Source organism: Heloderma suspectum, chromosome 4 (assembly GCF_057233095.1).
Source record: "Heloderma suspectum isolate Gila_16-S chromosome 4, 16-S_ref, whole genome shotgun sequence".
Taxonomy (NCBI): domain Eukaryota; kingdom Metazoa; phylum Chordata; class Lepidosauria; order Squamata; family Helodermatidae; genus Heloderma; species Heloderma suspectum.
The window spans coordinates 37,568,752-37,581,011 of NC_139461.1; the positions used below are offsets into that span (position 1 = coordinate 37,568,752).

Genomic DNA, 12,260 nt, shown 5'->3' on the forward strand with positions numbered 1-12,260 from the left:
CCCTGGCCCAGCTCAGCCCCTGACAGCATGCCCTCTCTAGATGGGCTCAAAGTTGTGGTTTCAAAGGCCCATCTAGAGGAAAAACATTTAAAAGGAGGACAGAGAGGGGAAAATTGCTTCCATCCTCCTCTCACCCTGCCAGCAACAGCCCGGCAGAGCACTGGAAACGTGAAACCCTCTGAGATCGGAGTCTTCCATCTTACAAGGGCACAATCCACAGGATTGCACCCTAAGGGACCTTTGAACTTTGGTCATGGAGAGTCTTGGCAGAGGTGACCCAATGATGCATACACACATAGGTCTCTCCAAAAATGGGAATTTTATTGAACGCACAAGAATCAGAAACATACACAATAATTATACTTGGGTTGGCAATAGGCACTATATGTGCTCTAGAGTGGACTCAATCAGTTCATACATTACAAGCACACCTAGATTAGGCAAATGTAGCAAAAGGCAAAATGAATAATGTAGACATCCATGTGCTAGGTTCCAATGGTGGGGAAATTAGCTCCAAAGAACTGCTTGGTATCTAAACTGAAGGCTGTGAGGCATAGAAGACTAGGCCATGGACATACATGGAGTGCCCATATTGGACAGGGCTGTCAGGGTGGAAACTGAGCCCATAGACCCCAGAGCAGTTCTGATTCTGAGGAAGAGCAACAACCCGTGGGAGAGGAGCTTGCTCATCGCTCACAGGCACAGTGGCAGGGAGAGATTCCTCCTGCCAGCATTCCTGAGATAGATAGTGGCCCTGGCAGCGAGGAAGCGGGGGAGGGGGCCTTGCTGGATGCTCGGGGCTGACACAGGGAGCGGCACCAGATGGAGGGCGCCGAGAGGAGGCGCTCTGCTTGCTTGGCGCTAAAACAACGGTCGCGTCCCGAGGACCCAAGGGTAAAAGGGAGGACCTCTCCATAGCCCATAAGTTCAGAGTCTTCCCGCCCTCCTTCAAACGGGGACCAACTGCCTTACCTGGAGCTTAGGCTACTCTGCTAACTACCCCAGTGCAGTTCCTTGCTTAGTCGTTGGGAGATTAGCATCTGAAAGAGTCATTAAGTTGTAAATGGAATAAAGCCTTGGAAAGAATCCTTTTCGCCTGTGTCTTGAGTTGGCTATTGGAGGGGACTGTAAGAGGCAGCTAGGGCGCTCCTGACAAGGGCTGGTCTAAGGCTCTGAGGGAGCTACGGAGGTCGGGGCTAAGTACATTGGGGTCCTAACACTGCTGATGTTACAAAAACCGTATTCTATCCCTGGTAGACTCATCCAATTTGTTTGCTAAGAACGAGAGGGGGCATAGATTTGGTCCAACATGATTTTATTCTGCAGAATAAGGCAATCTTTGGGGCTAGTGCACCAACAAAGACAGCAATCAAGTAGTGTGATCCAGAAGCTTATATACACAAAGTCTTTGGGGGCTGTCTTACACTTGCGCTCTATTAATCTCTTGTCTAGCTGAGAAGGAGACAGGAAACAGGCAACGCCTTTCACATACTCAGGCATGCGCAGAGAGAGGTAGCAGAGAGATAGTCATGTACTATCATGTACTAATGCATACTACATTCTTGACATTCCTGAGTCTCTGATAAGGCACTATATCTTTGCTAGCATGGCAGTTTCATACAGAGGTAGAACACACACACAAATCTGACTACATAGAACAGCTTAAGCTAAGCTAAACATATTAAAGCTGAAATTTCTATAACACTGGGAGAGAGGGGGTGGGCTTCCAGGGTGAGATTGCATGAGCAGGAAGGAGAAAAGGGTTCACATTGGCTTGTCTTTAACAGAGGGTGGTTCACCAAGGCTAGGCCTTCTGCACAGTTACAAAACAAAAAGAGAGGGCAGGACTTGGGTTACCTACACGCCACACATGCACACACTCCAGTTTCCAGTGCTTTGTGCGCAGTCCACTTCTTCTTGCCTCTTCTTCAAGGTTTTTGTCCTCCACAATTTGGACTCAGCATTGCATTGTGCATCAAGTCAGCCTCTCTGGAGAGTTTAACTTGATTACAATGGGGATGAAGAAGAAATAAGGAAAGCCTAAAAGAAAGCCTGGCTGTGGTCCCTCACACTGGACAACCAGGGCAAAGTGGCCAGGCTTCTAACCAAAGAAGAGAAACAGGTTGTCAGGATGCAAGACAGAGTTTATTATAGGAAGACCAATGCGTTTCGGCCTTTTTTCTTATTTTAGGCCTTCAGGGGGCTGTAACATAAATGATAATAACATTTACAAACAGGACAACACCTGGTTAAAACAGTACTGCAATACAAATTGCCACAGGGGCTAATACATGCATAACATTTTAAAAACTATATAAAACCTACTTTACTCCTAAGAATAACATATAAATACATACTTACTAAAGAAAAAAGTCTGCAGAATTTTTTCAGCAAAAGTTTGTCTCCTATGTCAATCTATTGACGACTGGGAAAAACATTTCTCAAATCTTATCTTATACTCTTTTAGACCTCTTTTTTTCCTTACTCTGTCAGAGGTTCCCACGCTGACGTAATCAGGCCAAGGTCTCAAAGCTGCACTGTGCTGTGATAGCTAGGGAGTGTATGTAAATCACCACAGGTCATAGGAGTGGCAGGAATTCAAGGTCTTCATTTGGACCACATGGAGAGAGAGTGTTCAGTCTCAAAATCCACTCAGCTTCTGTCCTCAACAGATATTTCTCCTCCTTGATGAAAGCCTATCCAGTGCCCAGATGGTGCTGAGGTGTGGAGAAATTCCTGAGGTTTTAGCGAAAGGTAGGAATCCTCAGAAGAGCCTGCAGGTGAGTCACCACTCAACTAGAGTGGGCACCTAGGCGGCCCTTTATCTGGGGAAAAGGGGTCTGATGAGGCTTAAACCTAACCCTGAGTTCCGTGGCTTAGTGATTTCAGCAGAGTGGGACCCAACAGACCCAACCAGGACTAAATGGGCTTCTCACACAACCAAGTCATTTCAGCAAAAGGGGCCTGCTTTGGGTGGTCAAGACCTGAGTGGTTTCAGCAAACTGGGACCAGCTGGAGTTGCCAGCACCAAATGTGTGATTTCAGCACATTGGGACTGGCTGGAGGTACCAGAATTCTGAGGACCTGAAGTCCAGGGTTCTTATATGTTTTTTTAAAAGACTACAAAGGCACAAAAGGCCCTGGGTCCAATGAAGACAAGAAAGAAAAGAGGGGAGAAGACTGTTGGAGAAAGTTGAGCTTGGTTTCAGACAACCATATAAAGGACTGAGATGACTTGTGGTAGATCACAAGCTGAATTTTGCAGCCAACAATGTGATGTGGCTGCAAAAAAGGCAAATGCTATGTTCGGCTGCATTAATAGAAGCATAGCTTCCAAATCCTGGGAAGTACTAGTTCCCCTCTACTCAGCACTGGTTAGGTCTCATCTGGAGTACTGTGTCCAGTTCTGGGCACCACATTTTAAGAAGGTTGCAGACAAACTGGAGAGGGTTCAGAGGAGGGCAACAAAGATGATCAAGGGACTGGAACAAAGCCCTATGAAGAGAGACTGAAAGAACTGGGCATGTTTAGCCTTGAGAAGAGAAGACTGAGGGGAGATAGGATAGCGCTCTTCAAGTACTTGAAAGGTTGTCACAGAGAAGAAGGCCAGGATCTCTTCTCAAGCATCCCAGAGTGCAGGACATGGAATCATGGGCTCAAGTTACAGGAAACCAGATTCCGGCTGAACATCAGGAGAAACGTCCTGTTAGAGCAATACGACAATGGAACCAATTACCTAGGGAGGTAGTGGGCTCTCCCACACTGGAGGCATGCAAGATGAGGCTGGACAGCCATCTGTCAGGGATGCTCTGACTTGGATTCCTGCATTGAGCAGGGGGTTGGACTCGATGGCCTTGTAGGCTCCTTCCCACCCTACTATTCTATGATTCTGTGATTCTATGACTTGTTGCTAAAGCCATCAAGGGTCCTAAAAGTGCTAGCTCAGGATGGGCAAAATCTAATCAGGACAGGGTGTGTGCCCCAAATTTGTGGTGCTTAAGACTGGGGAATTCCCTGCCATGATAAACCTGGAGGAAATCACACTGTGCCTGGGGTATATGCATAACTATGTCCCTGACAGCTGTGCCTGATCTAATTATGGGACACTTAATCTAGTGCTTCTGGATTGTTTGATATTGCTAAATCTGGACCGGGGTATGTGACTCAGTGTTGCTGTCCTCATGGCAAGATCATTTGCTAAACTGACCTGTAATGTCTTGAATCCTTCACTTGCTCCATTCTAGCCTGAGTGTCTTAAAAGTGAGCAGACCATATTCTGTCAAATACTAGGGTGGGCTATCTGCTCATGCTCTTGATCCAGGCAGCTTGCCAACAGTACCCATGTTCAGTCAGTCTGTATCATGGAAAGTCTGTACTGTGTGCTTGTTGAATTATTCATCCTATCTCTGGGGGTGCGTCTATATGGCGCCAACTTGGTGCATTGCTTTGTCAGAGCTGCGCAGTACCAGTGGTGCAGATCCCCAGATATCTGGATATATGGGGGCGAGTTACTGTGCAGGGGCAACCACATGAGGGGTTTCCTTGAAAAGCAAAGGTGCGTCAGTTTAGGGGCTCAGGAGTGCGCCCCACCTGAGCGAGGGCTGCTTCAAAGGAAGCTCTTGACTTACCCAGAGGAGTTGCATGTGGGCGCTGGGGGCGGGGGGCTTCCTGAGAGTCTGCAGGAGGAGAAGCACTTCGGTGGCGGCAGCAGTATTTCCACCACCTTGCAGAACTGAGGGAAGAGACAGGGGGCAGGAAGGGGGGAATCCCCATTTTCTCCCGAGGCGCCGGCTACATTCTGCTTCGGGTCTGTGGGGAGGGGGACCTGAGCGTGTAATAAAGTGTGTGGGACTGGCTGGCTCTAGGGAAGGGGAGAGAAAGCTGCGAGTTCAGTGGAGAAAATCAGCCTAAGAGTAGCAGGCGGCAGCAGCAGCAACTCACTTTGCTTTTTACATCCTAATAAAATCAATTCCTTCTTAGTTCTGTAGTGAATTCTTTCTCTTTCTGATCCCCCCCCTTTTTGCCTTTGAAGAGAAAAACAGTCTAGGGTTGGTGCCTTCTCTTTCTTCCCCTCCCGCAGCCCTTTCAAAAGACCTCTTAGTTTTCCTTTGGGCCTCTGTAACTGCATAGCTGTGAGCAAATAGGAAGAAGCCGGGAGGGGAGGAGTGAGAAGCCCACCGCAAACTGCGGTGTCAATCTGAGGCAGGGGTATTCAGCACACAAACCCGCCCTGAACCCACAGCAGCAGAAAACATCAGAGCAAAACACCTCCTTGGAAATCTGCATCTTCCGGGAGAAAGCCACGGATGGCTGTGAAGTCACAACTACGTCATCTATCATGAGGGACCTCGACTCGCACCCACCCTGGAGTAAAAGCCCTATATAGATGGGGCCTGGGATTATGATATGACTTGATATAATGAACCAGACCATTAGTCCATCTAATCCAGAACGGTCTACTCTAGCTGGCAGCGGGTCTCAGGGATCTCAGCAGAGGTCTTTCCCAGTCCGCCACCTGAGATCCCTTTAATAGGAGATTATGGGGATCAATCTACATGCAGTCTACAGATGAAGAGCAGAGAAAGTTCAGTTTTGCGGACGACATATACTTAAGCAAATCAGTTTTAAAGTATTTTGGGAGAGATGCTTATTTTGGAATTGGAAACACAGCCTAACCTATCACAAATTAAAGTTAAAAATAATTTATCAGTTCATTCTATGATGGGAAAGTGAACTCTTTTGTTGTTGTTGTGGTAGTAGTAGTTGTTGTTATTAGGCTATCATCATGGTCTGGTAAACTTAATGTATGATGCAAAGCCTAGAAGAGCAAGCTAATCTAATTATCGAGAGTAGAGATTCTTAAAAATATGTTCTTGTGAGCAAATCTATAAGGGGGAGAAACAGTGTAGCGTTCTGTCTAGTATAACCAAAACAAAATAAAGACAGCTTAGCCACAGGACTCAACCATCAATTCATCCTCAATGCAGGCTGACCAAGGACATAGAAGTCCATGGATTGGATCCAGACATCATAGAATCACAGAAGAGCAGGGTTGGAAAAGGCCTACAAGACCATCAAGTCCAACCCCCTGCTCAGTGCAGGAATCCAAGATACAGCATCCCTGACAGATGGTTCTCCAGCCTCGTCTTGAATGCCTCCAGTGTGGGAGAGCCCACCACCTCCCTAGGTCATTGGTTCCATTGTCGTATTGCTCTAACAGTCAGGAAGTTTCTCCTGATGTTCAGCCGGAGATCCAACCTCTCCCCCTTGCAGTCAGTGTGGAAAAAACCGCACCAGCTGCCTCTCCGAGGTTGGAAACTCGACTTCGGAGAGGGGGAAAAGGGGCATTCTGGTGGGCAGGGAAGGGAAGAGACCGGAAAGGCCAGAATATGAGTTATTCTGAACGTCTTCCAACCTCCTTCCCTCTCCCTCTAAAGTTCCCTTGCCAGATGGGCTGAAAAGCCTGCCTAGCAAAAATACTGGATATCAAAGGACAGTGAGATGAAGATTGCCTCTGCCACTCCTCCCTCCCTGCTGGCTTCAGCCTGGTAGGGCATAGGAAACTCGGAAGCCTCTGAGTCCGGGAGCTTCTGAGCAGCAAGGGGGCAATTGATAGGATTGTGCCCTAAGTTAGTCATGCTTTAGATCAATTGATCTAAAGCAGGGATAGGCAGCAAGTGACCCTTCAGATGTGTGGATCTACAACTCTGATCAGCCCTAGTCAGCATAGCCAATGGTACAGCATGAGGGGAGTTGTAAGCCAAAAACATTTGGAAGGCCAGTTGTTGCCCACACCTGATCTAAAGCATAGTCTGGAATCAATGCTATGATAGACTGAGTAGGGATGCAAAGAGCCTGAAGAAAATAGTGCTGCCCCATTGGTTCCATCGCTATCAGGTATGATGACTGGACAACCAAAATCCCACACAGCTTCTCATGTTATATTGGTTGGGCCAGAAAGCAGACCCAGTCCTCCAAGTTCAAGCACACAAAAAGGCTGGGCTGGAGTGGTCATACAGGAATTTGCACAAACAGCAATGTATGAGTTCCTCTTTAAGTATTCCATCTCAGCTTTTCTGTCTGCCTGAATTTGGAGAACTGGGCCTGTTTCCTGCTCTAGCCTGTGGAACAGGCAATTATGATATGAGAAGCTGTGTGGGATTTTGATCAACATATCAGATAGCAATGGATCTGTCCTTTCCTGCACCATGTTAGAGAGGCTAATCACATCGTCTGAGAACCAAGGCTCTGAAGAGATTTTATGTCCAGTCTACAGATGTCCACATCCAGTTTAAGTGCCTTGTCCTAGTTATAATCTGTGTAACCACAAAATAACAACAACAACAACAGTGAAAGCATAGGATAACATGGTTGGTTCTACCAAAATCAAACATTCCACAGTCAAGAACTGTGAATTCTGCATCTGAGTCGTTTGCTTTGGATGACCTGTTGTGTCAAATCTGCTGGTTTGAAAGTTATCAGGACAAGTTAAGTTTTATCTTGATTTATATATGCTGATGCATCACAAAAATTACTGCTGATCTTTATGAGGAGACATTCAGACACAGCTGGAAAACTTGGCATACAACTGCCTTTGGGGCTTTAATCATTAGTAACTGACAGGCAGGTAGCCAGTTCAGGTTATGGAAAACAAAGTTCATATGCACTTCCTAAAGATATTTTATGAAAAATGCACTGAATTGAAGCAACCTGTAGAGAGATACAAGACTAAACTTGTCTTTCTCCTCTCCAGCCCTACACACTGAGTGACAGTGTTGCCACAGATACCAGCCTTCATCAACATGGTGCCCTCCAGAGGTATTGGACTGCAATTACCAGCTGGCTGGGGAATTCTGTGAGTTGCAGTTCAACACATCTGGAGAGCCCTAGGTTAGGAAAGACTGCCATATACTCTCAAGTATACACTGCCATATACTTACAGTATACAGTGCAAATACTATGTGCTAATATAAATATTATTTTACTTACCTAAACAGTAGTGAATGTGGGGAATTGTACTAAATTGGTGTAAATCTCTTCACTATGAACATCTAATTTGTCCACTGTATTGTAGCACATATTTCTTTTTCTTGAGGAGATCGTAGCACATATTTCTTGTAGCACATATTTCTCTCGAGGAGATTCTAAGTAGGAAAGGATGGACTTTAGAAATGCTGGTATTTGTTACAGAATGTCCCCACATAGCTCTTTTAGATCCCTTCCATTCAGTTTTGTGAATTGTTTAGTGCTATGTTCCTCTTTCCACTACAATTCCCATAGAAACAAGGCATCTACTGCTCATCTTTTGTCTCCATAGAAATGAAGTGTCCTTCTAGTGTCTACAGAATCACAGTAACAATAACAATACTTATAAAGCCTCCCAAGCATCTAGTCACTGTACAGAAATAAGAGTAAAGGCCTTGTTCCCAGGCGTACACTGGAAAAGTCCATGAATCAATGGAAAGGTGGTAAGATATAGCATAAAGGGATTATGGAGAAGATCAGAACGTAAAGCCCTGGAGAACAACTGCTGCTTAAAAATAGTAATAAAGGTGGCATGAATATGTGGTAACTAATTCCAAAGGTTTAGCATGGCAATGGAGAAAGGGCATCACTAGGAACAAGAGTGATTTTAGGTTTAAAAGGTAGAAGGTGGTTATAGTGAGCATAAATAACAAAAAAGAAACAAGAAAAAAATGGAGTGAGAAGAAGGAGTCATTTAAAGGTTAAAAACAACTTAGAAATGCATACAGTGGGTTGAATCCAATGTTAGTCCTACTTAACTTAGAGCCACTGAAATAAATGGGCTTTAAGTTAATCAACTTAAGTCCCATTTATTTTAATGGGTCTATCCTAACTAGGACTAACACTAAATTCAACCCACTAAGAAAGAGAAGCTGATATAAATAATTAAAACATGGTGACTTAGTGGTGGGTGAATGATTAGAGAAGATCCGAAGAGAGAAATTAAGAACAGGAGAGTGGCATTTCAATTGAGACAGATTCTGGAAATCTGTCTCAATTGAAGATTTCCTTCTCTCTAGAGGAGGCTTCCAATGTATCCCTCTGACTGTTTGATGTTCCTAAACAGAATTCTGCAGAAAACTTGTTATTCTACACATCTCAGTGAATTCTACTATGAATCGGAATGACAGTGCAGAGGGATTATTGTTGGGTGATGTTGTATTGCGAGAACACTAGAAACACTAGAAAATACTACTGCGGCTGAAAAGGAGGTACTACTGAGAACAGGAGGTGCGGTAAGGCTGCATTCCCAATCCCAAGATCCCAGGAGACCTTCTGCCATCAATTGCCCTGTGGGAAGTATTCCAGGGAAGTGAGAGAAGCAGGCAAAGGAGGCTGCAGAGCTTGTCCAAGCTGTACTCCCTGCCCACCCCCCACCCCCATCTACCAGTTTTTCAGGTTTTAGGGAGAGCTCCCAATTTGACAATCTCAGGGAAAGAGGGTGGGCACCAGGAGATTTCCAGAAAATAATTTTGAAGTAACCCACCAGTTCTCCCTGTGTGCGTGTTCCAGTGGAATATTGTGCTTGCTGTACCGAGATAATCAGCTGTACCTTCATTTTAGAAATGAAGCACTGTGGGATAAAAGAAAAGCAGAACATATCTACACAACAAAGATTAACCATTTCAATGGAACAGACATGCTCGTCTCTAGGATCTGTAGCTTTTGGGTGGGGGGGATGCTCCTAGTTATCGTCCTTGCAGTTTCTTGTACTGTAGGCACGACTATAATATTAAAAGACTGTAGATCAGAAACAGGCAAGTTTCTGAGTTGACACAGTATACACAGCTAGCTCCCCATCTGCTCGCACACCCCCCGACAGTTAGCATATTCCTCTGACTTGCCCTCATTTACCATATAATATTAAGCATGCCATCCTATGCATCTTTAGACAGGGGAAAGTCCTACAACTCCCAGCATTTCCCAGCCAGCATGGTTGGCTGGGGAATGCTGGGAGTTGTAGGGCTTTCCCGTCTAAAGATGCATAGGATTGAGCCCTAAAAGATTGTAGATCAGAAACCAGCAAGTAAAAAAAAAAAAAAAAAGGTGCGTAGAACCTAGGAGGAAGGAAGTATAGCCCCATCTCAAAGCGAATCGGAAAAGGGGGCACGTGTGTCCCCAAAATATATGCGGAACTTATATGCGAGTCAACATGATGGGACTGGGGGAAGTGTGCGAAGAAGACCCCCGCGTCGTGTCGGATGCTGACAGCTACTTAAAAGGCTGCCATCCTATGCACATTTCCTTGGAAGTGACAGCACAACCCTTTGCATGTGTATTTGAAAGTAAGACCCATTGTGTTCAGTGGAGCCGCAGCAAAATGTCCTAAACACACTTTACCGGAGGATAAGCCTAATTGAAAACAATGGAACTTACTTCCGAGGAAGCATGCAGAGGATAGGGCTCCATGCTGTCCCAAAGAATTCAGAAAGAGCGACTTCCGAGAAAACACGCGTCAGGGTCCAGGGGCACGACTGCAGTCCTCGACGCACTTAATGGGTAAGCCCCATGGTCCGCGTCGGGCCTCCTTCCGAGGAAACATGTTTTTGCTTCCTCGTGTGGGGGTCACTGAGCGGCCGGCATCGCTCCCGCCTCTGAAGGGGGGACGAACGAGCACAGCGACGAAGCGGCGGACCGGCGGAGATGTCCCGCGTCACCACCCGCCAGGCTGCACTCTCCTCCTCCGCGAGAGGCCGGCTCTCCCCGGGTCCCTCCCCGCTCGGGCCAGCCGCTTCCTCAGAGAGAGGCTCGGCTTTCTAATGCGCAGATGCGCCGGCGGAGCCCCTCCTGCCCGCCGGAGGCGGAGAGCGCTGCCCGAGACCGCAGAGGAGGCCGAAGCCGGCGGCAGCAGCGGCAGCTCATGGCTCCCCGAGCAGCCGGTGGCTGAGGAGAAAGCGCGCGCGCGCGGGCGGCGGCGGCCGAGTCTCCCCCGGTGAGGCGACCCCGGGGCCCTCCCGCAGCGGGAGCGCTTGCTGCGCGGCGCGGCGGCGGCAACACCCCCAGCCCTTCCTCCTCCCGCCTCCCCCCGTGGCGGTGTTATGGCCTCTTGCTGGAGCACAAAAGGGTCCCTTGCTTGGAGGTCAGCGCAGTTCCTGCTCCTCGTCGTCTCCTGTTGTGGTAAGTACCGCTCTCGCCTGCCCGCCCGCCTCCCCCCCCCGAACCAGCTCCTCAGTTCCCCCCCTCTCGCGCTCCCGCTTTGTCCCCCAGCCCTCCGTTTACCAGACGATATGGCAGGGGGCGGGGAGAGACAAAGCCGCCTTCGTCTCCCCCCTTCTTGGAAAAGCGTGGTTTATTTCCCCCTCCTCCCTCTCGTCCTTGGCTTGCTTTTTCTGTTTCCTTCTCTGAGTGGAGGGAGGGAACCCCCCAAACAAGCCCTTTCATGCTGTTCACCACGTTCTCCTAGCATTTGGACTAGCATGCCTCGTCGTTCGAGATAACGCAGGTCTCGGACTTCTTCGCAGGGGTTTTATTTAAAACCTCGGCCCAGCTGTCTGCCTCGCTTTGTTTTGTGTGTGCCCCCCCCCCTCTCTCGCCCACACATAAAGTGCCTGCAAATTCGAGGACATGGAGAGTCGTGGGGAATAATTGAAGTTCACGGTGAAAATATTTCTTGCTGTATCTGTTCAAAGCCGACTCGTTTAAAACAGATAGGGCCTGGCTGCACCAGGGTATCTTCTCCACCGCTGCTAATCCTATATAACTCATTTCCGCCCACTCAGCCATCCACGCGTTTTCACGGGAGGTATGTCAGATGTAAACATTAAATTGTTAAAGGTAAGGTGATGGAGTGAGGTCTAATAACATGCATCTGAACTTCCAAAGGTCTTGATGCATTTGCATAGGCCTGTGCTCTTTGGCCTTTCATTTTATTTTTCACCGTTTATTTTTCACATTGATGCCTTTGATATCATAAACAATAAGTTTAAAGTCCAAGACAGGTGATTTCATAGAACTTATTTTCTTAGATATAGTTGACCAAATTACCTCTGATTTTGAAGTTACGCTGGTTTCTGAATACAAAAAGCCTTGTCTATATTTTTACTGTTTTTAGCCCATAGTTTGCCCTGGACTGCATGCAAGTGATGACCTTAAATCACCAGGTTTACGTAATACTTAATTTTAAATACTTAATTCCAAATAGATTATATGCATTTGACAATAGAAGATGTATTAATATGTCTGCTTCGTGGACCTCTGCAACAATGGGGTCTTTCTGGTAACACCAGAAAGCGGTA

General features: G+C 47.0%; 1 protein-coding gene and 1 long non-coding RNA gene across 3 annotated transcripts in view; one reads left to right on the forward strand and one right to left on the reverse strand.

Moving 5' to 3' along the window:
• Positions 1 to 299: 299 nt before the first annotated feature.
• On the reverse strand, positions 300 to 10,921 carry LOC146346704 (uncharacterized). Its single transcript, XR_014790019.1, has 4 exons — positions 10,402 to 10,921; positions 9,512 to 9,598; positions 7,990 to 8,144; positions 300 to 2,203 (listed from the first exon to the last, which is right to left on the reverse strand). It is a non-coding gene; the product is annotated as an uncharacterized LOC146346704 (long non-coding RNA).
• LRP12 (LDL receptor related protein 12) overlaps positions 10,791 to 12,260 on the forward strand; it is a 37,377-nt gene continuing 35,907 nt past the window's right edge. The window contains exon 1 of one of the 2 annotated variants that reach the window (XM_084848957.1): positions 10,791 to 11,142. In XM_084848957.1, the coding sequence (XP_084705083.1) occupies positions 11,064 to 11,142 (79 nt within the window). In that variant the 5' untranslated portion in view covers positions 10,791 to 11,063. The remainder of the gene's footprint in view (positions 11,143 to 12,260) is intronic. The other variant, XM_084848958.1, reaches the window with a different exon arrangement.